This window comes from Podarcis bocagei, assembly GCF_964188305.1.
Source record: "Podarcis bocagei genome assembly, chromosome: 11".
NCBI classification, from domain to species: domain Eukaryota; kingdom Metazoa; phylum Chordata; class Lepidosauria; order Squamata; family Lacertidae; genus Podarcis; species Podarcis bocagei.
Window position 1 is genome coordinate 50687452 of NC_138136.1, and position 22743 is coordinate 50710194.

At 44.8% G+C, this 22743-nt stretch overlaps 1 protein-coding gene across 2 annotated transcripts in view; it reads right to left on the reverse strand.

Annotated features, from left to right (window-relative positions):
• Positions 1–7302: 7302 nt before the first annotated feature.
• Positions 7303–22743, reverse strand: part of LOC308597363 (E3 ubiquitin-protein ligase NEDD4-like) — a 121924-nt gene continuing 106483 nt past the window's right edge. For both annotated transcript variants that reach the window (XM_081213285.1, XM_081213286.1), the window contains exons 3-4: positions 8875–8956; positions 7303–7458 (exon numbers count right to left, since the gene is read on the reverse strand). In XM_081213285.1, coding sequence (XP_081069411.1) covers positions 7318–7458; positions 8875–8956 — 223 coding nt within the window. In that variant the 3' untranslated portion in view covers positions 7303–7317. The remainder of the gene's footprint in view (positions 7459–8874; positions 8957–22743) is intronic.

Genomic DNA, 22743 nt, shown 5'->3' on the forward strand with positions numbered 1-22743 from the left:
ACACTGTTTTTAAATGAATCTTGGGTGTGACATGAAGAAAGAGAGTTGAATTTTCCAAGGGCAAAGCAAAGAGAAGGCAAGCCGGAGGCCTAGGACCAAGTCTAGGGACAAGCAAACTCCACCTTTCTCCCCATCGCCCAGCAGAACCCAAGAAAACGCACCCAAAAAATAGGGTGTTTTGATTCCTTATAGGAGCTAAGGTCTCACCACGACTGTATCAGTCAGCCCAGCTGCCCCCCCCCAAATAACACCTATAATTTAAGAGAGAAAAAGAGGATCTGTTAAAGAAACAGGTATGATCTCCAGATCACAACCTGGATACTTCATTTCCCTCTAGGAACATACAGACGTACCTTAGATCCTGAACGCCTTGCTACTCGGACGTTTTGGCTCCCGAACGCCGCAAACCCAGAAGCGAGTGTTCCGGTTTGCAAACGTTCTTTGGAACCCGAACGTCCGACGCGGGTTCCGCAGTGTCCGATTGGCTGCTATTTGCTTTTGGGGCAGGGGCCCGGTAGGAATTTTGCCCATTTGGCAGATTGGCTGGTGCCATTTGGTTTTTGCCTACTGCGTAGCAAATTGTCACAACTTGTAAGGTTGCAGTCAGGCATTGGTTAAAAATTGGTTGGTGGAGGGGTAAGGGTTGGCTATGCCTGCCCCTCCAATGCTGCTGCTGCAAGGGAATTCCATTAAAGAAATCCAGGGGTTTACCATGCTTTTGTCCGTATCACCGGCAAGGGGCTAGGGCCGTGCAAGCCCCTGGGAGCATGAGGGGAGGGGTGACGGTATGCTGCCATTCTCCCCCCAATATTGTTTTCCCTTACTGGCTTTTGCTGGAATCCGGAAGTCAGTTCTGTCCCGGGGCGGGGACAGATAGTTGTAACAAATACCTAAGCAACCACTCACATTATGTATTTTAATAAATTTGTGGCCAAAATTATGCCAAAAACCTTAAACAAAAATGTCTGTGTGAATTGTGATTTATTTAGGGGGGTGGCTTTGGGGACCTCGACACGCAAACAAATTTCTGGCGATCATATATCTAATCTCAACAGCAGAAAAACCAGCCTTTGAAAAACCTGCACACAGGGTTGCTATGCAAATGATTAGCATTAAGTTAGCCATGACTAATCCCACCCCCTGTCTTCACTCCAAGGTGGGGTAGGGACATGCAAGCAAAGCCGGCTGGTGAGCTTCTTTTAATGTTAGAAACGTTGATTTGATGAAGCCTGATTTAAAAGAAAAACAGCAGCATGCATATGTTGACGCAGACAACATAAGACCAGGCTGCAACGAGAGTCCCATGGTTAGACAGGGAACATCTCCCACATAAAGCATCAGATGTTGGCACTTCCCATGACTAACTGGGGCTGATGAGCTGAGAGTCCAACATTTGAAAGGTCAAAGGTTCCTCATCCCTGGTATATTCCATGAAAGTTCGGAAGCAACCTTATAACGAATGCTTCACCAAGCTCTATATTTTCTATACTGGAAGGGCTGCAAGATATACCGTCCAAAATCAGTTTGAAGTCCACATCGTGGAAGCGGTTTCATAATATTCGACATGGCAATATATCGCAAATCATGTTGTGTGCATGTGCTATGTAAAAAAAATAAAAATTGCAATGTGGGAAAAACCGTGAAACCCGGTCATCGCTTCTCTCATGATTCCTGCCACCCCTGTTGCTCTGTTTACAACAGCTGTAACAATATGTTAAAGGTAAGGGTTGGAAACTGGGATAAGAAAGGAAAGTTCTCGGGTAAGAGCTAGGAGGGTCCAGGGGTTTTTCCCCCCAGCTGGAACTCACAGGAACTCAGTTCCGGCACCTCTCAGGTGGGCACCATTGCCATTACAGTGGACGCTCGGATTGCGAACGTGATCCGTGCGGGATGCACGTTCACAACCCGCAGCGTTCGCAACCCACAGCGGTGTGTCTGTGTACGTGCAGGTTGCGATTTGGCGCTTCTGCGCATGCACAACCACCAAAACCCGGAAGTAACCCGTTCAGGTACTTCTGGGTTTCAGCAGTCTGTAACCCGAAAAAACACAACCTGAAGCATCTGTAACCTGAGGTATGACTGTATAAGAGAACAAGGGAAGCATTCATGGTGAGTTCTGGCACCTATTTTTCTAGAAAAATAGCACTGGGAAGCGCCAACACTTTCTGAGTGAGACAAGGGTTAAGAGTTACCTCTGAGGGAGGACTCTGCATTTTCTTTCCTTCCTTCCTTCCTTCCTTCCTTCCTTCCTTCCTTTCTCTCTCTCTCTCTTTTTCTGTTTTTATTAAGATTAGTTTCTTTCATCTTGTTGTATTCTAAAAAAGCTTTAATAAAATCTTAGGGGGGGGGGGAATCTCCTCATTCAGACCTAGGCCTAAAACTGAGACGGCTCTGAATTCAGGGCTGATATATTTTTCCCCACCCACCCCAGCAACACTCGAGGTTTTTGAAACTGCAGTGATAAACAAAGCAATAATTAACAGTTATTAACAGGACCAAAGGATTTGATTGTGCAAACTGAGCCAACGTGTCATCAATAGAAAGTGTTATGTGGTGAATGCATGTTTATTCGGAGTTAAGTCCTACTCTGTCTAATAGAACTTATTCCCAAATTAAGTGTGCATAAACTAAACATAAATAGGATTGTGGTGCAAGCCCCTCCGTGATCAACGGTAAGTGTGTTTAGGATCGCAGCATTATAAACCTGAAGTATAACATGACCAGACGTAAGTTCTGGTAGAAAGATTCCTGTGTATTAAACTTTGTTGTGACTGGAATGGAAAAAGCCAGGACCAGACATGTGGGGTTCAGTGCCAAGACAATTCCCAGGGATTGTGCATTACTAATCAAAACAGGCTTGGACCATTTCTTCCCACTCTTCCTTTAGAGAACACTGAAGAGATCAATGTGTCTGGGACAGCAAGGAAGACTGCAGAAACAAAATCGTCTCTTATTTTCTCTGTTTAAGCATGCTATCAAAATCAACTTGAAAACCACTTATGATCTTTCCAAATTGAGAAACTGCTAAAAATATTGTTTCCAAAACACTAACAAAAAATAGTGCACAGACACTATTTGAAAAAGATACTACAGTTTTAACAATCTACAATGCCCCAGTGTTTACAGGCAGCTGCTCCAAAAGATTAAATTTAAACTGCTGAAATATTACCTTGCCTCCATTTCCTCTCTCTCTCTCTGCCTTTCTCTGCCTTTCTCTTTTTAAAGAAAGACATCCGAGATTTTAGACAGCGTTCTATAGTAACTGGTTAACAATATGAAAGTCCCGCTCACTTGCAATATTAAATCTAAGAAATCATTTAAAATATTGTTTTCTACTTTCCCTTCATCTTGTTGAGTAAGCCAGCCTGGGGAAAGTATAATGCAAATGAGTGGTGTGTTTTTTTTCATGGATCATGTAAAATAAGTGTAAAATGATGCACCTTTAAAACAAATTCCAAATATGATCCTTAAAAATACGAACTGCTCTGCAGTTTCATTCATGATATATTTGCCTCTCTGGTATGGCTTTGGCCATCCGTAACTGTGAAATTAATCCTTTTTGCCTACATATTGTGCAACTTTATAGGATTAGGCTGTAAAGACTGGTCCCTTAAAGCCAGTGCTTTCAAAATGAATTTCCAAAGTAGTAAAGACTAGAACTTGGAAATGCAAAATTTACCCATCGTATTTATAACACATGTACGGTTTGGGTGCTGACGTCCACTAATCACTTAATCTAATCCTGGCATCTACTGCTTAGTCTTTCCCCTCTTGCCTTTATTGACTAAAGCAACAAGTTGAACTGCTTTCATCATCCCAATCAGTCACTCTCCCCACTAAATGGATTGTCAAAACTTCAGTGCTACCAACCCCTGGATATAATAAAAAATAAATAATAAATTTGTATTTATACCCCGCCTTTCCTGGTTCAAAAAACCAGGCTCAGGGCAGCTAACAACAAATTTAAAACTTAGGGCCTGGGACCTCTAAACTATGATTATTCATGGACCTTAAGGTCCTCTGCGGGGCATACCAGGAGAGGTGGTCCCGTAAATACAAGGGCCCTAAGCCACAAAGGGCTTTAAAGGTCAAAACCAGCACCTTAAACCTTACTCAATACTAAACTGGGAGCCACTGCAACTGGTAAAGCACTGGGTGAATATGCTCCCATGGCAGGGACCCCGTGAGGAGCCTCGCTGCAGCATTCTGCACCCGCTGGAGTTTCTGGGACAGCTTCAAGGGCAGGCCCTTGAAAGGGATGTGTGGGGGTGTAGCAGGTGAGTATCGGGACAGGTGAAACAGTAAAAAGTGGCTGGCCGCAATGCACTTGTAAAATGTGTATGGCAACAAAACTAAACTAAAAATAAACAAACCACCATCAGAAACCTCTTAAACTGGAGGAGAGAAATTGTTCGTGCGGTCATGTTTGTGTAGAGGCTTTCTAGGCTGGAATAAGCCAGAACAAGTGAGATACTGGCAATATTTTTAAACAGAATACATCTAGTAAGTGCATGGAGTCACAAACTAATAAGAATCAAATAAATATTCCAGCAGCAGACAGTACAGTTCTTCCAGGATAATGAACAAATTAATACTCCCCAAAGGTACATCAAATGTCCAAGGATCAGCTATCACTAAAAAGTGTGCTGCGCTTGGAGCACCCTATTGCAATGTTTGGAGCACCCATCATCTCACGTTTGTAGGATATTGACTGTGGAAAGACATTCTGCCTCTATTTCAGTGATCTTTGACAGTCACTTCACTCCTACCGTTCCTGTTTGTTATGTACTGAAGTTCTCACCCTGTGCCAGCAGGGGGATACTGTAGGTAGTTTTCACTCAGGTCCACGTATGCAAATAAGGGACTGAAAGTGACTCTCAGTGATTGGATAGTTACAGAAAGTGTTACAGTTGCATTGTAGTGGAGCGCTATATAAGCAGGCTGGCTGAACCCTTCAGTTCAGTTCTGTTCTGGCCTGTGAATAAACAAGAGCTGTTGAAGAATTGCTGTGTCGTCTGATATGTTCACCCACAACTTAACACTGTTCATGGAACATTTATTTGATTCTTATTAGTTTGTGACTCCATGCACATATTATATGTCTTATGTTTATGAATTTTGAAACAGTTAGTGTTATAAAAATATTTTCAGTATATTATTAGCCGACGTGTTGCTTGTTGTTCAGAGTGTTCTGTTTCGCAACACAGGGGATTTTCTTTGGTGTAGAGCAGAACATTTAAAACAAAACAAAGAAATGGGATAAAGTGCACTTGGTCAGAAAGATATGGGCTCAAATCCGACTTCTCCCTTGGACTCATCTGTATAGCCTTCTACAGAACACTTCTGTGTCACGATGTACATTACAATGGCGTTCTTCCAAGTTTTGGAGCGGGCCTGAGACACATTCGCCAAAATTGTGGCCACAACTACACTAGGTCTTTAAAACTCTCTTGCCTCCTGTTTTGTTTAATGAGAACGAGGAAGTGGCATGAGTACAAGGCACTCTAATGAAGACGATGCACACCCAAATGCCAGGGGAGTTAATTAAATTTGCCTCAAGTCAAGTCCCAAATTAAATACCCAACATCTACAGACAGGAGTGCAGAAGACTCTGAGACTCAGGAGAGTCTACTACCAGTCAGTGCAGACAGCACAGCAGCAGATGGACCAAAGCTCTGACGCATAAGTTGGTCCCATGGTTTTGTGTGCTTGGTATCCCAATGATACTGGTGTCATAATTTTGGACCTGGCAATATAGTGCATATTATGAATGATGTGGGGTGTCTGTGTGTGTACGCTATGCAAAAATCACAATGTGGGAAAAACTGGAGCCAGCCAACGCCTCTACATAGATCCATCCTTATCTCAGACATGGTGATATATCAGTATATCACATTGTTTATCTGGTAATATATCACAGTGTTGAAAACCAGATATGGCCCAGCCCTACTGTTCACATCTAAATAGTTCCTTATTTCAGACATCATGATGTAATGGTATATCACGATATTTAGCTGGTGATATATTGCAATGTTGAAAACCAGCCCCACTGATAAAGTGGCTCATTTGTAAGAACCGATGGCTCTGCTCTAGGGTAAATCAGAGGTAAGAAAGAAAATTCATGTCTTCACTGGAAATAAATACCGGAAGCAGAGGGAAATCTCAGACAGAAAGAGTGTAGACGATGATTGGCTAGCCCCTTACCAATGCCAGTAGCCAAACCTACATGGAAAGGTGTGGCTAGCTAGTCAACAACCCCACACTATGACACTGCTGAAAGTAGGACTACCTATCTCTAAAGGTAAAGGTAAAGGGACCCCTGACCATTAGGTCCAGTCGCAGACAATTCTGGGGTTGCAGCACTCATCTCGCTCTATAGGTTGAGGGAGCCGGTGTTTGTCCGCAGACAGCTTCCAGGTCATGTGGCCAGCATGACTAAGCCGCTTCTGGCGAACCAGAGCAGCGCACGGAAACGCCGTTTACCTTCCTGCTGGAGCGGTACCTATTTATCTACTTGCACTTTGACATGCTTTCAAACTGCTAGGTTGGCAAGAGCAGGGACCGAGCAACAGGAGCTCACCCCGTCGCGGGAATTCAAACCGCCGACCTTCTGATCAGCAAGCCCTAGGCTCTGTGGTTTAACCCACAGCGCCACCTGCGTCCCTATCTCTATTGCTGCTAATTTCTGGTAGGTGTAGGAAGTCATCCTCTGCACTCCATCCCAACAAGGTTTCCTCAGGCAGATTCACCCACTGCCATTGAGCATGCCACAAGCGCTTGTGACACAACTGTACTGGGAGCAGGAAATTATGGTACTAGGACTATGGATACAAGCTTGGATTGGGCTGAAAGCAGGGATTGGGAGCCTATGGCTCTCAAGATGATGGACAGCAACTCCCGTCAACCTTAGACAACAAGGCCAAGAGGGATGATGGGAACTATATCCCAATGCCTTCTGGGTTCTGCATCCCTGTTTTCTAGTCTTCATCCAATGCAATAGATTTATTGCTCAGCTTCAATACTCTTGTCCCACAAAACCAGAATACTAGTCCAGCAATCTTCACCGTTTAAAAAGCTTGAACCTATCATATCCTGTGAATGGAAATTGGGATAACCAGTAGTGTAAAACACCCTAAGTTGACCCACCTCGCAGGGATGTTGTGAAAAAGATAAAACATGTTGCAAATTAAAAGTGCTATTGTATATTACAAAATCATTTCCAGAGAAGGCCATGTTTCATATTGACATAAATGTTTTGTAAACGTTTGGTTTATAGCATGTTTAAGAAATTAAGAGTTGCTTTGCTGGATCATTAGATTATGGGTCATCTAATTCAACATTCCATAGCCAACAGCACAGAGCCAGATGCCAGCTGATTGCACAGGAAATACGCTTGTCATTTAAAAGCAGAACACTTACTCTAAAATAAAATTCTTCATTCCATTTCGGATTCAATGTCTGCAAGAAAAAAGGAGGAGGGGAAATCACATTTAGCAACACCAAATCTTTAAGAGCTTTAGAAAACGCTGAAGGTCTGACATTTCACTGCAATTAAAACAAAAGTGACATTCTTTGTTAAGAATATCAGAAAGTAAAGTAAAAAAGAACTAGAGAGGAAAAAAACATCATAGCAACAGCTTTCATCCGCAATAAAGACATTGTCGTCAAAAGGCTTCAAATTCATTTGCTGAGCAAACTTCGTGTGGGAGGGCATGTGAAGTGGGATGAGCCAGAAATAGACATCAACTATAAATAGGAACTTCACAGTGGGAGGCAGATTGCTGATGACCTGGGCAGAGATATCTTAATGAAGGCCGTTAAATATTTCATTATTAAAATTCTTCAACACGTTACTGGGGAGTGGGAGAGAGCGAGAGGGTACATGGTCAGTGTGTGCAAGGAGAGGAGTAGATCTGGATCTCTGAAGCAGAATCGCTGGTAAAAATGCCAAACATAAATTTATGATCGGCACAGAAAACCACTTTTTGCACCAAGTATTTCAGAGGATAACCTTTTAAAGTTGTGGCCAAAATCGATATTCATTCATTAATCCCTTTTTAAAAAATGTATAAAAAGGTAAAGGGACCCCTGACCATTAGGTCCAGTCGTGACCGACTCTGGGGTTGCGGCGCTCATCTCGCTTTACTGGCCGAGGGAGCTGGCGTACAGCTTCTGGGTCATGTGGCCAGCATGACTAAGCCTCTTCTGGCGAACCAGAGCAGCGCACGGAAACGCCGTTTACCTTCCCGCCGGAGTGGTACCTATTTATCTACTTGCACTTTGACATGCTTTCAAACTGCTAGGTTGGCAGGAGCAGGGACCGAGCAACGGGAGCTCACCCCGTCACGGGGATTTGAAGCACCGACCTTCTGATTGGCAAGCCCTAGTCTCTGTGGTTTAACCCACAGCACCACCCGGCAACAAGTGGAAAAAACCCTTAAGCAAGCCCCTCAAGGTGGCTCACAAATGTGTGTATGTGCGTTATGCTATGCATTTTGTGACATGGGCATTACATTGGGATACTTTTCACAACTGTGATCTGGGCAGTGGAGTGGTGTAAGTGAAGAAAAGAGACAACAATTAACCCAAACCTTGTTCACTGCCCCTGCTCAGGCTGCACAGAAAAAGCATTTGGGTTCCTGAACTTCATTCTGATTGTGCACATAGAATTCTACAGGGTATGGTATTAGTGTGGGAAAAGAATCACGATCCAAGGATCCCCAAGCATGCACCTCCAGGTGGTGGAGACATCAGGCGTCATCCTGGTCCCCAGGCGTCTTCACTTGGCCGCAAGTAGCTGACAGCCAGGTGTAAAATGCGCCTGGCTAATTTCGAACACTGTCCAACAATTAAGGATATATTATCACCACTTACCTTTTTAATAGTTTTTGTCTGCACCAGGGCAAGTTCCCGGTTTTCATCTGCTACATACAATGAAAGTTTCACATATGGGTCACTGCAAAAGAAGAACTTGCTGTTAATGTTCCGAATCTCCATAAAGAACATATGATGAAAGAAATTTCATTCATTTTTATTTAAAATTTAACACACACACACACACAAACTTTATGCTAACTAATGATAGCCAAACCATTTGTAAATAAGCCGTTATTGAAATAAAAAAAGGTAAAAGGTAAAGGACCCCTGGACGGTTAAGTCCAGTCAAAGGTGACTATGGGGTTGCAGTGCTCATCTAGCTTTCAGGCCGAGGGAGCCAGCGTTTGTCCACAGACAGCTTTCCGGGTCATGTGGCCAGCATGACTAAACTGCTTCTGGCGCATCAGAACATCGTGACAGAAACCAGAGCGCACGGAAACGCCGTTTACCTTCCCGCTGCAGCGGTACCTATTTATCTACTTGCACTGGCGTGCTTTCGAACTGCTAGGTTGGCAGGAGCTGGGACAGAGCAACGGGAGCTCACTCTGTCGCAGGGATTCGAACCACCGACCTTCTGATTGGCAAGCCCAAGAGGCTCAGTGGTTTAGACCACAGAGCCACCCGCATCCCTCATTATTGAAATATGTTTGCATCAGCTGCTATAGGATGCTGCAATTTGGGCTTAGTGGGCTGGGATAATGCAGATACCTGAAATGAACTACATAAATGTTAAGTGTTTCCATTCATTACTGTCCTTTCATTCATTAATAGTTGTTCTACACTAGAATCTTACACATGCTCACTAAGGAATAATACCCACTGAACAAGTAGGGCTTGCTTCTGAGCAAACATTATGTGGAGTTGTGATGCTATAAATTTAAATTCATCGGCACTAACAAATCTGCAAGCGTTTGAACAACATCAACACAACAGAAGGTCTCCCCAAGCATTTGCAATTTCTCCTAAACAGACGGACCACCTGTTGCTTGGTTCCAAAGAGGGGGGAAAACTTGTGAATTAATGTAACTGAAATGGTCAGCTACCCTCTAGTGGTTACACTTAACACAGTTAAAACACAGAAAGTGGCCATCCGCCATATGGCAGGTTGTTCTACAATAGCTATTTTTCCACATTCATTTGAAAGAGAAAAAATGGGGGGGAGAAAGCTAAAAAAAAGACGAAGCAAGCTCATCCTGTGAACAAAGTGAACAATTAACAAATCTAAACGATGTTGTGAAAAAAGGCTGACACACACACAAGAAGCTCAAATTACTGTGTAAAATCGTAGTAGTAATGGGAAAAATGTAAACTGCTAGCAAGTTAATTCAGGTTGTTAATTTCAAATGAAGATAATTTTTCTCCCCAATAATTGTTCTCAATACTCACAAATGTCAAAATTATATAAATCTTTTAATGGTTAAGATAAGAAAGTATACGCAAGAGAATTAAAAAATCTCATTCTGCCGCCTGAGTCCCAAGACATTTTGCTGCCTGAGTCAAATGATAAGATGGCAGCCCTTCTCAATTCCACATACAGTTGTAAACTGGTCTGGCAGTCAAAACTGTACATCAGCATTGGTGGTATGATAGCATCTTCCATTGTGCCCAAGGCAGCAGGCCAGGATAGGGGTCCCAGAAGGGGAATGATGGAGAGCTCAGAAGGAAAAGCCAGAGGCTGTTACTGCTGCCCTTGGGCATCTGCCGCCTGAGGCAGTTGCCTCAATCTGCCTAATGGTAGGACTGGCCCTCTGTCCACATAACAGAGGAATTTTTCTGCACATGCTATATTGCCACATCTAATATAGAGGGAAAGTCTTACATGAATAACTTGGAAAAGAGGGGTGGGAGAGAACATTTCCCCCCAAATGCCCATCCCTTTAGTACCACAGTCTCATATCACTTTAAACAGATTTAGCAACTAAATATATATTGGAAATTGAACATTTGGGGAATATTAAACGATCAGTGAAATTATTAGTTTTGTGTGGGAAGAGGCAGAACATATCCTGTCTACCACAACCATTTAATTAATCATTCATGGTTAACAGTAATTCTGTTTTTACTTCCTTCAGAGTCATATAGATCCGGAATCGTTTGTATTTAGTCATCAGGGGATCACAAAGCAAGCATTTAACAAACCAATGGAACCACCTACCTGAATACACATACAAGTAAAATAAATAAAATTCGCATAAGCCCAAATACAAGCATAAACAAAATTCCAACTCTCTAGCGAGACACAGCATTCTTCCTTAAAATATATATATTCTCCAATTGCCACACAGAGAAAATGCAAACGTTGCATATTTTGTCCAAACAGTAAATAAGATCCAAGGACCCCCAGGCATGAACCTCCAGATGGTGGAGGAGGTGTTGAGCGCCTTCACTTAGTTGCGCGTGGCCAACAGCCAGGTGCAAAATGCGGCCGACTAATTTTGAACACTGGGTGCCTCCCATCACTCCTCTTTGTCCAGCCATGCCTCGACAACTGTGTACTATTAGTAGTATTAAATCAATTTATATACAATTAAGTTATATAATTTAAATTAGTTTCTATGTGGTTTCTAAATTTAAAAGCTAATTGCACAAGCATTAACATGCATACTAAAACAATCCCATTTAAATACATACCTGTGTGTATGTATGTGTACACACACACACACACAGACACACGATTCATCACCACCATTATATCTTAAAGGTAAAGGGACCCCTGACCATTAGGTCCAGTCATGACCGACTCTGGGGTTGCGGCGCTCATCTCGCTTTATTGGTTGAGGGAGCCGGCGTACAGCTTCTGGGTCACGTGGCCAGCATGACTAAGCCGCTTCTGCCGAACCAGAGCAGCGTACGGAAACACCATTTACCTTCCTGCCGGAGCGGTACCTATTGATCTACTTGCACTTTGACGTGCTTTCGAACTGCTAGGTTGGCAGGAGCAGGGACTGAGCAACGGGAGCTCACCCCGTTGCGGGGATTTGAACCACCAACCTTCTGATCAGCAAGTCCTAGGCTCTGTGGTTTAACCCACAGTGCCACCCACATCCCCCATTGTATCTTCCACCTGTTTAAATCAACCGTCTTAAAAGAGGGACATCCAGCTTTAAGATGGTTCCACCGCATGAGCAGGAACTCAAGATTGCCATGCCAAAGGGACTGCCCACATGCAGCTGCAAGCACACACAACCTTCTGCTGAACATGCAGATGTTAGATGTGGAACAATCCCACTTCCACCTACACAAGTTGAAACTCAGCGAGTGGAGAAGGTGAGTCTACATCCTAATAACTAATCAAAGCAGACAATGTTGCCTGGAGAAATGGAGGACTCAAAAGTCCTAGAAAAGAGAAGATACTTGAAACATGTTTCTCTCCCCACAACGAACACAGCACAGCAAATGCAATTTGTGTTGGATTACACAAACGTGTACAACATCACCTAGAGCTGTTTTTTTCAATACTTAGTTGCGCCTGTTGCCTAAGACTCTGCCTCGATGGTGAGAGCGTCCTACATTCCACCATCAACACATGCAAATCTTACAGGTCAGATTAGTACAACCATTTCTCAACGGAAGCATGAAGTGGTCTACCTCTTCTCTCTCTAAAATAGTTAGCACTTACATAAAGTTGTTTCCAAGAGCCAGAACTTTGATCTGAGACATAACTGCCATCTGACAAGGACTCTGACCTGTCAGGAATGCGTGCAGGAGCGAGGCCCTGTGACCAGTAGGACTTTGCAGGACTGGGGCCTTCCTAAGTTTGTTCTGAAGAGGCAAGGCACAGCTGCACAGGTGAGGCCGATTGGTAACTCACAGCACCTGGTGGCAAGAGCTGGGAAGGGATAGAAGGTCAGCATTTCCCTTTGGCTCTTTGCCACAGCAACACACTTCCTGCTTTGCTGTGTTTGACTCCTTGGTCCTTAGACCCTTTGCTTCCTGACCCTCGGACCCTTGGTATCTTGACTCCCGGCTCTCTGACCCTCGGACTCTTGGCTTCCTGACTCCTGGCTTCTGGACTCCCGTTCCTGCTCCCACCCCGCCATCTTGCCCCCAGTCCCGACGTCCCCAGCCAGGACTTCGATCGCCCATGAACCGGACCGGGACACACCCTCACAAGGGTTGATACTTTAGGCCAGGCATAGGTAAACTCCAGCCCTCCAGATGTTTGGGACTACGATTCCCATCATCTCTAGCTAACAGGACCAGTGGTCAGGGGTGGTGGGAATTGTAGTCTCAAACATCTGGAGGGCCAGAGTTTGCCTATGCCTGCTTTAAGCAAATCATCACCACATCAGTGTTTATTACCGCATCAGTGTGCTGCGGAGCAACCACTCAAACTGAACCATCTGGCAATCTCAGTGGCTATCTTTTTTTTTTAAAAAAAGGAGAGCCTGGAGAGAGCAAAAGGTGCTGCCTCTCTTACTCCAACTGGGGTCAGCTAACTTTTTCAGCAGGAGGCCGGTCCACTGTCCCTCAGACCTTGTGGGGGGCCGGCCTATATTTTTTGGGGGGAAATGAACGAATTCCTATGCCCCACAAATAACCGAGAGATGCATTTTACACAATAGCACACATTCTACTCATGTAAAAACACACTGATTCCCGGACCGTCCGTGGGCCGGATTTAGAAGGCAATTGGGCCAGATCCGGCCCCCGGGCCTTAGTTTACCTACCCATGCTTCAAGATATACCTTTAGATTCCTTTAGCTTTTCATAGACCCAAGGAAACTCAAGATAGAAAAATACAACAGCAAGCAACTATGTGCAATTTCACAGCTCCCACAAGAAATACACACACAACAACAACAACAACATTGGGATGAATTACAGTCTAGGTATTTTACCTTCCTGATGCTGTAAAGTGATTACTTATTTTATAGTCGTATTTATTAGTTCGTTTTGTATTTTATGTTTTTGCTACGATATTATTACTACCGCCACTGCTACTAAATCTGTTGCCCACCTTTCTTCACCAACAGATACCAGAGCAGGTTACGACGATTTCAAATTCAGTTATTAAAACAGTCAAAACAAATCCCATTCTCAGGAATAGGGTGTGTCCTAAAAACACAAGCATCTCGGATGCCAACGGCCAAGATGGTGACTGTATATTAGTCAGTAACAACATAATGGTGAGAAGCAGATTAGCAGTCTTTGCGTGGGAAATAGACTATCAAGGCAGTGGCGGACATCAACATTGCAATTTTTTTTTTCTCAGTAGGAAGAGGTTATCTGAAGGGGCCTACTTCTGAGAAGCACATACTGAAACCAGCCAATTGTGTTTTAATAGTAAAAGCAGCACACTTGAAGAGTGAATGAAATTAGGTGGACACTAAACAAGAAAGAAGATTCCACCTAAACAAGAAAGAAGATTCCACCTAAATATTAGGAAGAACTTCCTGACAGTAAGAGCTGTTCGACAGTGGAATTTGCTGCCAAGGAGTGTGGTGGAGTCTCCTTCTTTGGAGGTCTTTAAGCAGAGGCTTGACAACCATATGTCAGGAGTGCTCTGATGGTGTTTCCTGCTTGGCAGGGGGTTGGACTCGATGGCCCTTGTGGTCTATTCCAACTCTGATTCTATGATTCTAAACATACCCTCCCTACCCCTTCTACCTGTTTGTTGATGACCCTGACTGAAACGCAATATTCATTCTGCACTTATCAGGAATAGATTCTTTTTAGCTCGGCAGCCTCTAGACTATTCCCTGTCTATTGACCTCAGGCAAACATCTTTGCTAAACCGTTTTTAGCACCTGTTGTTGTTGGTTTTTTTAATGTTTCTTTCTGCAAGCCTACCCATATTTGTGTTTTAATCTGCAATTTTATTTTAACTGCTGATTTCAATTACATTCTGAATTTTTAAACATTTCCTAACTTCAATGTTTATTGGGATTATTAAGGTATATTTTACGATTTTAATTTATTTATTTTTGCAAACAGCTGTTATTTAAATTTTGTTGCGTAAATAAAACAAAGCAAAAATTGCACAAGGGGGCCTAGGCGGTGGGATTTCCAAGGTAGCTCTGCATCTGGCAATACAGCCTCTCACGTGGTCCAGATCTTTGTTTTCTCCCTAAATCTTGGACTCTGCTTCTAACGTCTTGCCTGCCCCTGCTCCACATGTCTCTGCCTGGCCCACCTGAGATCTTACTCCACCTGGTTCCATCACTGGGGGAGATGACATAGTGAAACCCTCTCTACGCCAGTGTGGTGTAGTGGTTAAGAGCGGTAGTCATGTAATCTGGGAAACCGGGTTCGTGTCTCCGCTCCTCCACATGCAGCTGCTGGGTGACCTTGGGCCAGTCACACTTCTGTGAAGTCTCTCAGCCCCACTCACCTCACAGAGTGTTTGTTGTGGGGGAGGAAGGGAAAGGAGAATGTTAGCCGCTTTGAGACTCCTTAAAGGGAGTGAAAGGCGGGATATCAAATCCAAACTCTTCTTCTTCTTCCTCTTCCTATCAGCTTGTCTGGGACCAACTCCCATGAGACCCCTCTCTTCTCAGATCTCCTTCCATCACAGGATGTCCCATCTGTTCAGTATGTGCCTTCATTATGCAAGTGGTTCCCGAACTTTCTCCCCTGCAGACCACCTGAAAATCACCCAAGGGTCTTGAACAACCACCAGGGAGCTTCATCTGGTGTTTTCATTATGCATCTCCTTCTTCTTCTTCGAATTGTTTTATTTATACTTTTCAAGTTTATACTTTCACTAATTTTATAATCATTTTGACATTTCAAAACTTGACTTCCTTCCCCCTCTTTCTGCGGTTCCTTATTCATCTACTTTAAATATATACTCTTATGAAACTGCAGGTTGTTACAATAATCCTGCCAATGTTTTTATCTGTTTAAAAATCATCTGTAAATATTCAATAAACCATTTCCATACTTTTATTTTAATAAATTGTTATATTGGTTTCTTATACTTCCATTAAGTTTCGCCATTTCTGCATAATCCATACATTTTTGTATCCATTCTTCCTTTGCTAGGACTTCTGCTTCTTTCCATTTTGGGGCAAGTAACATTCTTGCCACTGTAGTAATAAGTTTCTATACAGTTTAGATAGTTCTGGGGTTGTTGTTGCTGCTTTTTTTTACAAACATTATTTCAAACATACAGTGGTGCCTCGCAAGACGAAATTAATTCGTTCCGCAATTCTCTTCGTCTTGCGGGTTTTTCGTCTTGCGATGCACGGTTTTCCATAGGAATGCATTGAAAATCAATTAATGCGTTCCTAGGGAAACCACCTTCAGGCCAGGTCCGGGGACAGTCTGTCCCCGGACCTCTTCTGAAGGCTGGGGGGGGGGACAAGGGCTTTTCTTCCCACCCCCAGCATTTTAAAAAACCCTGGGACAGCGGAGGAGATCCGCTGTCCGGGGGATCTTAAAATGCTGGCGGGCGGCATTTTAAAATCGCCCCGGACAGCGGAGGACTTCTCCGCTGTCCGGGGCGATTTAAAAGCCCCTGGGAAGGCAGGCAGGGGGGAGCAAAGACTTTCGCCCCCTGCCCGCCTTCAGAAGGTGTTCCCACCCCCCCCGCCCGGCTTTGCAGCAGCGCTACGAAGCCCGGCAGCTGGGGCAGCTGTTCCCGCCCCACCTCCCCACTTCGGAAGAGCGTTCGGAAGTGGGGCGGATGGGGCAGCTGTTCCCGCCCCACCTCCCCCCTTCGGAACATCGTTCCGAAGTGGGGCGGATGGGGCAGCTGTTCCCGCCCCCCCTCCCCCCTTCGGAACATCGTTCCGAAGTGGGGCGGCTGGGGCGGCTGTTCCCGCCCCCCCTCCCCCCTTCGGAACATCGTTCCGAAGTGGGGCGGCTGGGGCGGCTGTTCCCGCCCCCCCTCCCCCCTTCGGAACATCGTTCCGAAGTGGGGCGGCTGGGGCGGCTGTTCCCGCCCCCCTCCCCCCTTCGGAACATCGTTCCGAAGTGGGGCGGATGGGGCGGCTGTTCCCGCCCCCCCCTCCCCCCTTCGGAACATCGTTCCGAAGTGGGGCGGATGGGGCGGCTGTTCCCGCCCCACCTCCCCCCTTCGGAACATCGTTCCGAAGTGGGGCGGATGGGGCGGCTGTTCCCGCCCCACCTCCCCCCTTCGGAACATCGTTCCGAAGTGGGGCGGATGGGGCGGCTGTTCCCGCCCCCCCTCCCCCCTTCGGAACATCGTTCCGAAGTGGGGCGGATGGGGCGGCTGTTCCCGCCCCCCCTCCCCCCTTCGGAACATCGTTCCGAAGTGGGGCGGATGGGGCGGCTGTTCCCGCCCCCCCTCCCCCCTTCGGAACATCGTTCCGAAGTGGGGCGGATGGGGCGGCTGTTCCCGCCCCCCCTCCCCCCTTCGGAACATCGTTCCGAAGTGGGGCGGATGGGGCGGCTGTTCCCGCCCCCCCTCCCCCCTTCGGAACATCGTTCCGAAGTGGGGCGGCTGGGGCAGCTGTTCCCGCCCCCCGCTTCGGAACAGCGTTTTAAAATGCTGGGGGTCGGCAGCGAACGCTCCCGACCCCCAGCATTTTAAAACCTCCCCGGGACAGAGACTTCTCTGCTGTCCCTTGGAGATTATAAAATGCTGGGGGTCGGCAGCGAACGCTTCGCTCCCGCCCAACAGCATTTTAAGATCGCCCGGGGCAGGCGGGGGGAAGGCAGGGGGGGGGAGCAAAGACTTTTGCCCTCCGCCGGCCTTCAGAAGAGGTCCTCTTCTGAAGGCCGGCTGTGGGCGAAAGTCTTTGCTCCCGACCGCCAGCATTTCCCTATGGGCTTTCGTCTTGCGATGCAAGCCCATAGGGAAATTCGTCTTGCGAAGCGCCTCCAAAACAGAAAACCCTTTCGTCTTGCGGGTTTTCCGTCTTGCGAGGCATTCGTCTTGCGGGGTACCACTGTATATCTTTAAGCGCCAGGCAAAAACATTCCTCTTCAGCCAGGCTTTTGACTGATTAACATTCCACAGCCTTTTAAATGTGTTTGTGGGAGGGAGGGGTTGTTTTGTTTTGTTTCTATTTATTTTGTGCTTTTATCATGTATGTTTATCTTCTGAACCACACTGTCATCCTCAGAGGTATATAAAATTTGTTGTTGTTGTTGTGCCTGTTGTTTCATGATGAATTGTATTTTTGTTGCGGCTTTTGCTTCTTATATATCGAATTCAAACATGTACTAACAAGCAATACGAGGAACACAAGAAGCAATAAAAATACAATAAGAAATCAATATGGATATTTAATATGATGGAGGCACCATCTTTCCTCTGCAACCACCCAAATAAAGCTCACAGACCACTAGGGATCTTTGACCACAGTTCGGCAACACCAGAGGCAGCAAACTCAAATTTGCACCTATCCCTCCCCAGCCCATTCCCTCCTCCTTTCTTATTGTGGCCCTTAGGCTGTAACCTATTGTTAAAATGCAATTCCTACTGAAAGGAGGATCATGAACATAGTAAATACGTATAATTACCAGTAGACCTCTTCCTTTTCTGTTGAGCCAGGAGAAATGGAATGAGGCTCAGCTGACTGCAGCCTGGAGTCTTGATTCTGGCTTGGTTGCCTACAGATTATATCTTGCAATGCCTCACCCTGGCATTTTTCCTGGAGACTACCTCTGGGGCTGTCCCACCTGCATGACCCTGATATGAGTCAAGCAGTGATGAAACAAATCCAGGACTTATCTAGTTCACCAAGATGTGACCTTTGGACTAACTGAGGGCAGTACTTGCCAAACTACATGTTTCATTTATTTAAGGTACGGTAATTTGTATGCACCTTAAACATCTTTGCATAGACATTAATATTATCAATAACAGCCAGAGGTTAAAAACAAAATTGACCTAAAAAGCTCATAATATAAATAAAACCGTAAGTTGTGAATGATGATAATATATCTGTTGTTGTTATTTTAATGTATATTCCACTTTTCCTCTGAAAAGGAAACCAAGGCACCATACATACAAGCAACTGAACATCTAAAAACAGATCCCGTGCAAAGGCAGACCAGGAAAATTGTATTTAATGAGAGGAAATGCCAAAAGATAAATGCTTCATCACAAAAAGTCTGGTTCTCATGTTGTGCAGAATGACTTCATGATAGGTTTATTTTTATATGACCACACACTAATCCAAAAACTAACCAAGTTCCACCTGACACTTGTACCCAGCACCTTCACATTTCCCTCCTATTTCACTTTCAATCTACACTAACTGGCCCTGCAACAATCTGGGATTCTTAATTCCACATTTTCTGTTTATGTATTCAATACATTTATAAACCATATTTGCAATCAATCAATCAACCAACCAACCAACCAACCAACCAACCAACCAACCAACCAACCATCACTACCAACAGCATAGTGATGGCACTATTATTTGCTAAATCCTGGGTGTAACTCTTTTAACATGTGAAACCGTAAGTACTTGCGTTGACAAACACACACTGTCTTGGTATGCCATGTTCCTCTAGGCCCACCCCATTCTGAGAAATAATGGCTACATGGAGGCATCTCCCAACTTCCAATACATACTTTGAAGGATCATGAATAAGATACCGCTGGCAGTTTCATCCTCCTTGACAGGACACTTCCTTGTTTGTCAAACCCATCCGCAGCAAGGTCCAAACCAGAACAATCCTGAATTGCAATACTGGCTTGGAAGGAGCTATTCAGGTCACAGTTTGTTGGTCCGGACATCACTGTAAACTGCGGTTTGACAAATGGAAGTGTGCTGCTAAGCAATAGGAAAAAGCAAACCCACCCGCCCAGGTCCTGTCTGCATATCATGGTTACCCCAGAAACCACGAACATGTCAGCATCCCCTTCTTCAAGCCGAGAGCAGCAAGCTACAAACCTGAAAGGTGTACTGTACAATAGTTAAGAGTGTGGGGACTAGGACCTGTGAAACCAGGATTCAAATCCCTCATGTAGCCATCAAACAGACTGGTGTCCTGGGGCCAGTCACTGTCTCTTGGAATAAGCTACCTCATAGGGTTTGTTGTGAGGATGAAACGAGGAGGGGCAAAACCACATGCATCACCTTCAACTCCCTGGAGGAAAGGTGGAATATAAATGCAGTAAGGTAAAGGTAAAGGTAAAGGTAAAGGTAAAGGACCCCTGGACAGTTAAGTCCAGTCAAAGGCAACTTTCCTCCCTGGAGGAAAGGTGGAATATACAGTGGTACCTTGGGTTACATACGCTTCAGGTTACAGACTCTGCTAACCCAGAAATAATACCTTGGGTTAAGAACTTTGCTTCAGGCTGAGAACAGAAATCGCACGGCAGCCGCAGGAGGCCCCATTAGCTAAAGTGGTGCTTCAGGTTAAGAACAGTTTCAAGTTAAGAACACACCTCCTGAACGAATTAAGTACGTAACCAGAGGTACCACTGTATGGGGTTGCGGCGCTCATCTTGCTTTCAGGCTGAGGGAGCCAGCCTTTGTCCACAGACAGCTTTCCGGGTCATGTGGCCAGCATGACTAAACCACTTCTGAGGCAACGGGACACTGTGACAGAAACCTGAGCACACGGAAACGCCGTTTGCCTTCCTGCCACAGCGGTACCTATTTATCTACTTGCACTGGCGTGCTTTCGAACTGCTAGGTTGGCAGGAGCTGGGAAAGAGCAACGGGAGCTCACCCCGTTGTGGGGATTCGAACTGCCAACCTTCCGATCGGCAAGCCCAAGAGGTTCAGAGGTTTAGACCACAGCGCCACCCGTGCCCCTAAAAGCAATAAGAAACAAACCATACACACAGGTTCGCACATCACAGTAAGGTAAGTGGGAGGAATTCAACACAGCGCCAGAGTTGTTGTTGTTGTTCACTCAATGCAAGCATCTCTGTTTATCCAACAATCTTCCCACCTTGCGCTTGTTCTGGGGGGCTTTCCTGATCCTCTGGAGTGGAGCTACAAAAGGAGCTGGAGGAAAACGGGGGGGGGGACGGACCCCACTACACCAGTGGGAATACTTGTGCTGGCTTGCACTAGTAGAACAGGGAAGCAGAATACAGCCCAGTACCTTGATTTTTTTGACCATCCAAATCACACATTTTCAGCTCCAACGCAATTTTGCCCCTAATTTCCAAATATAGCTTAAACATAGTTACCATATTTTTTGCACCATAACACTCACTTTTTTCCTCCTAAAAAGTAAGGGGAAATGTCTGTGCGTGTTATGGAGGGAATGCCTACGGGTGGCATGCCTACGGATTTTCCTCCTCTAAAAACTACGTGCGTGTTATGGTCGGGTGCGTGTTATAGAGCGAAAAATACGGTATTTAATTTTATTGCATTAGCAGCATTACAAGCAGACTCCTTCATTTGCCCCGGCTGCAGCAAAACATGTCTCTCCCATATCAGTCTCTACAGCCACGGCAGGCGTTGCAACCTTCCAAAAGTTTGACATTGTCTCCCGAGACAGACAGGTGCCAACAACCAGTTATTCAACTTGAATGACGGTAGATGCGGTTTTGCCCATTTCTGCGACTGTGCATAATTTGTTGTCGATCAGCGTTTTGCGGGAGGAAATACAAAACATCTTGTCAATAGAGCATGAGACTCTTAATCTCAGCGTTGTGGGTTCAAGCCCCACGTTGGGCAAAATATTCCTGCATTGCCGGGGGCTGGACTAGATGACCCTTGTGGTCCCTTCCAACTCTACAATTCTATTGTTCTATGGTTCCATTATTGGGGCATGGCTTCTGAACATTTTTAAGTGAGTACCTCCGAGTCAACAAGATCAGGAATAATTAATATGGAAATAACATTTGAAAAAGGAATAAAAGAACCATTTATTAAAACCTTACACAGGAAGAAGGAAGGAGAACTTCATTTGCGAATTTAAAAATTACTATATGTATTAATGCAAACTGAAGTTAATCATTGTAGCTGTGGTATAAGAGATTTTATCAAGAATGGGTTGTATTTGGCTTGAGCAACAGTCTGGAGGCAGAATTAAAGGGAAGCAGACCTTGGGAATCACATGGGAAGCCACACAAAAATTTTAATTGGCTATGTAATTTATCTGAATTTGAATTGGTACTGCTATTTGGTATTAATATAATATGGCACATACTGGATTTTTGTAATTGAAAATTAGTAAAAATTATTTAACAATTTTTTAAAAGTGTGCAGATAGTTATTTTTCAAACAAATTTATGCAATTCAGAAACCTTTTGATTTTTAAAAAACAAAAACAAAGTGTTTGCAACAATATAAAAAAATATTATCAGTAAAAAACAATAAATATGTACACACACACACACCCACACACACCAGCCCTCATCATAATATCTCATGACGGTTCACAGCAATCCAATATAAGCAACCCGAAAGAAGAATTAAAATCAACTATAGCTAAAAAGAGATAAAACACAGGTAACTTCTGCACGTCTGGGCAGGCTTGCCTAAACAAGAGTGTTTTAAGCAGGTGTTTTAACTTCTGCACGTCTGGGCAGGCTTGCCTAAACAAGAGTGTTTTAAGCAGGCGCCAGAAAGAGCACAGTGAAGGTGCCTGCCTGCTGTCAAGTGGCAGGGAGTTCCAAAGTGCAGCCGCTGCCCTACTAAAATATCAGTTTCCTTCAAGTGTGGAACAAGTATTCCGTGGCACCTGTAAGAGTGCCAGTTCCGAGGATCGAATTGGTTGAGTGGATACCTGGAGTAAGGAGACGGCACAAGTAAAAACTGGTTCTAAGCTGTTCAGGGTTTTCTATACTAGATAGATCGACAGATCATATACTGCAGTATATATAAGTTTTATATACCCTCATCAGTATTGGCATACCGCAGGTAATCCATACTGGCTTCCAAGTGCAGAAGACACTTCACAAGGTCCCAGATTAGGACTACATTTTAAGTCTGCTTTAAGCACTCACTACAGCAAAGGCTACAAATGCTCCTG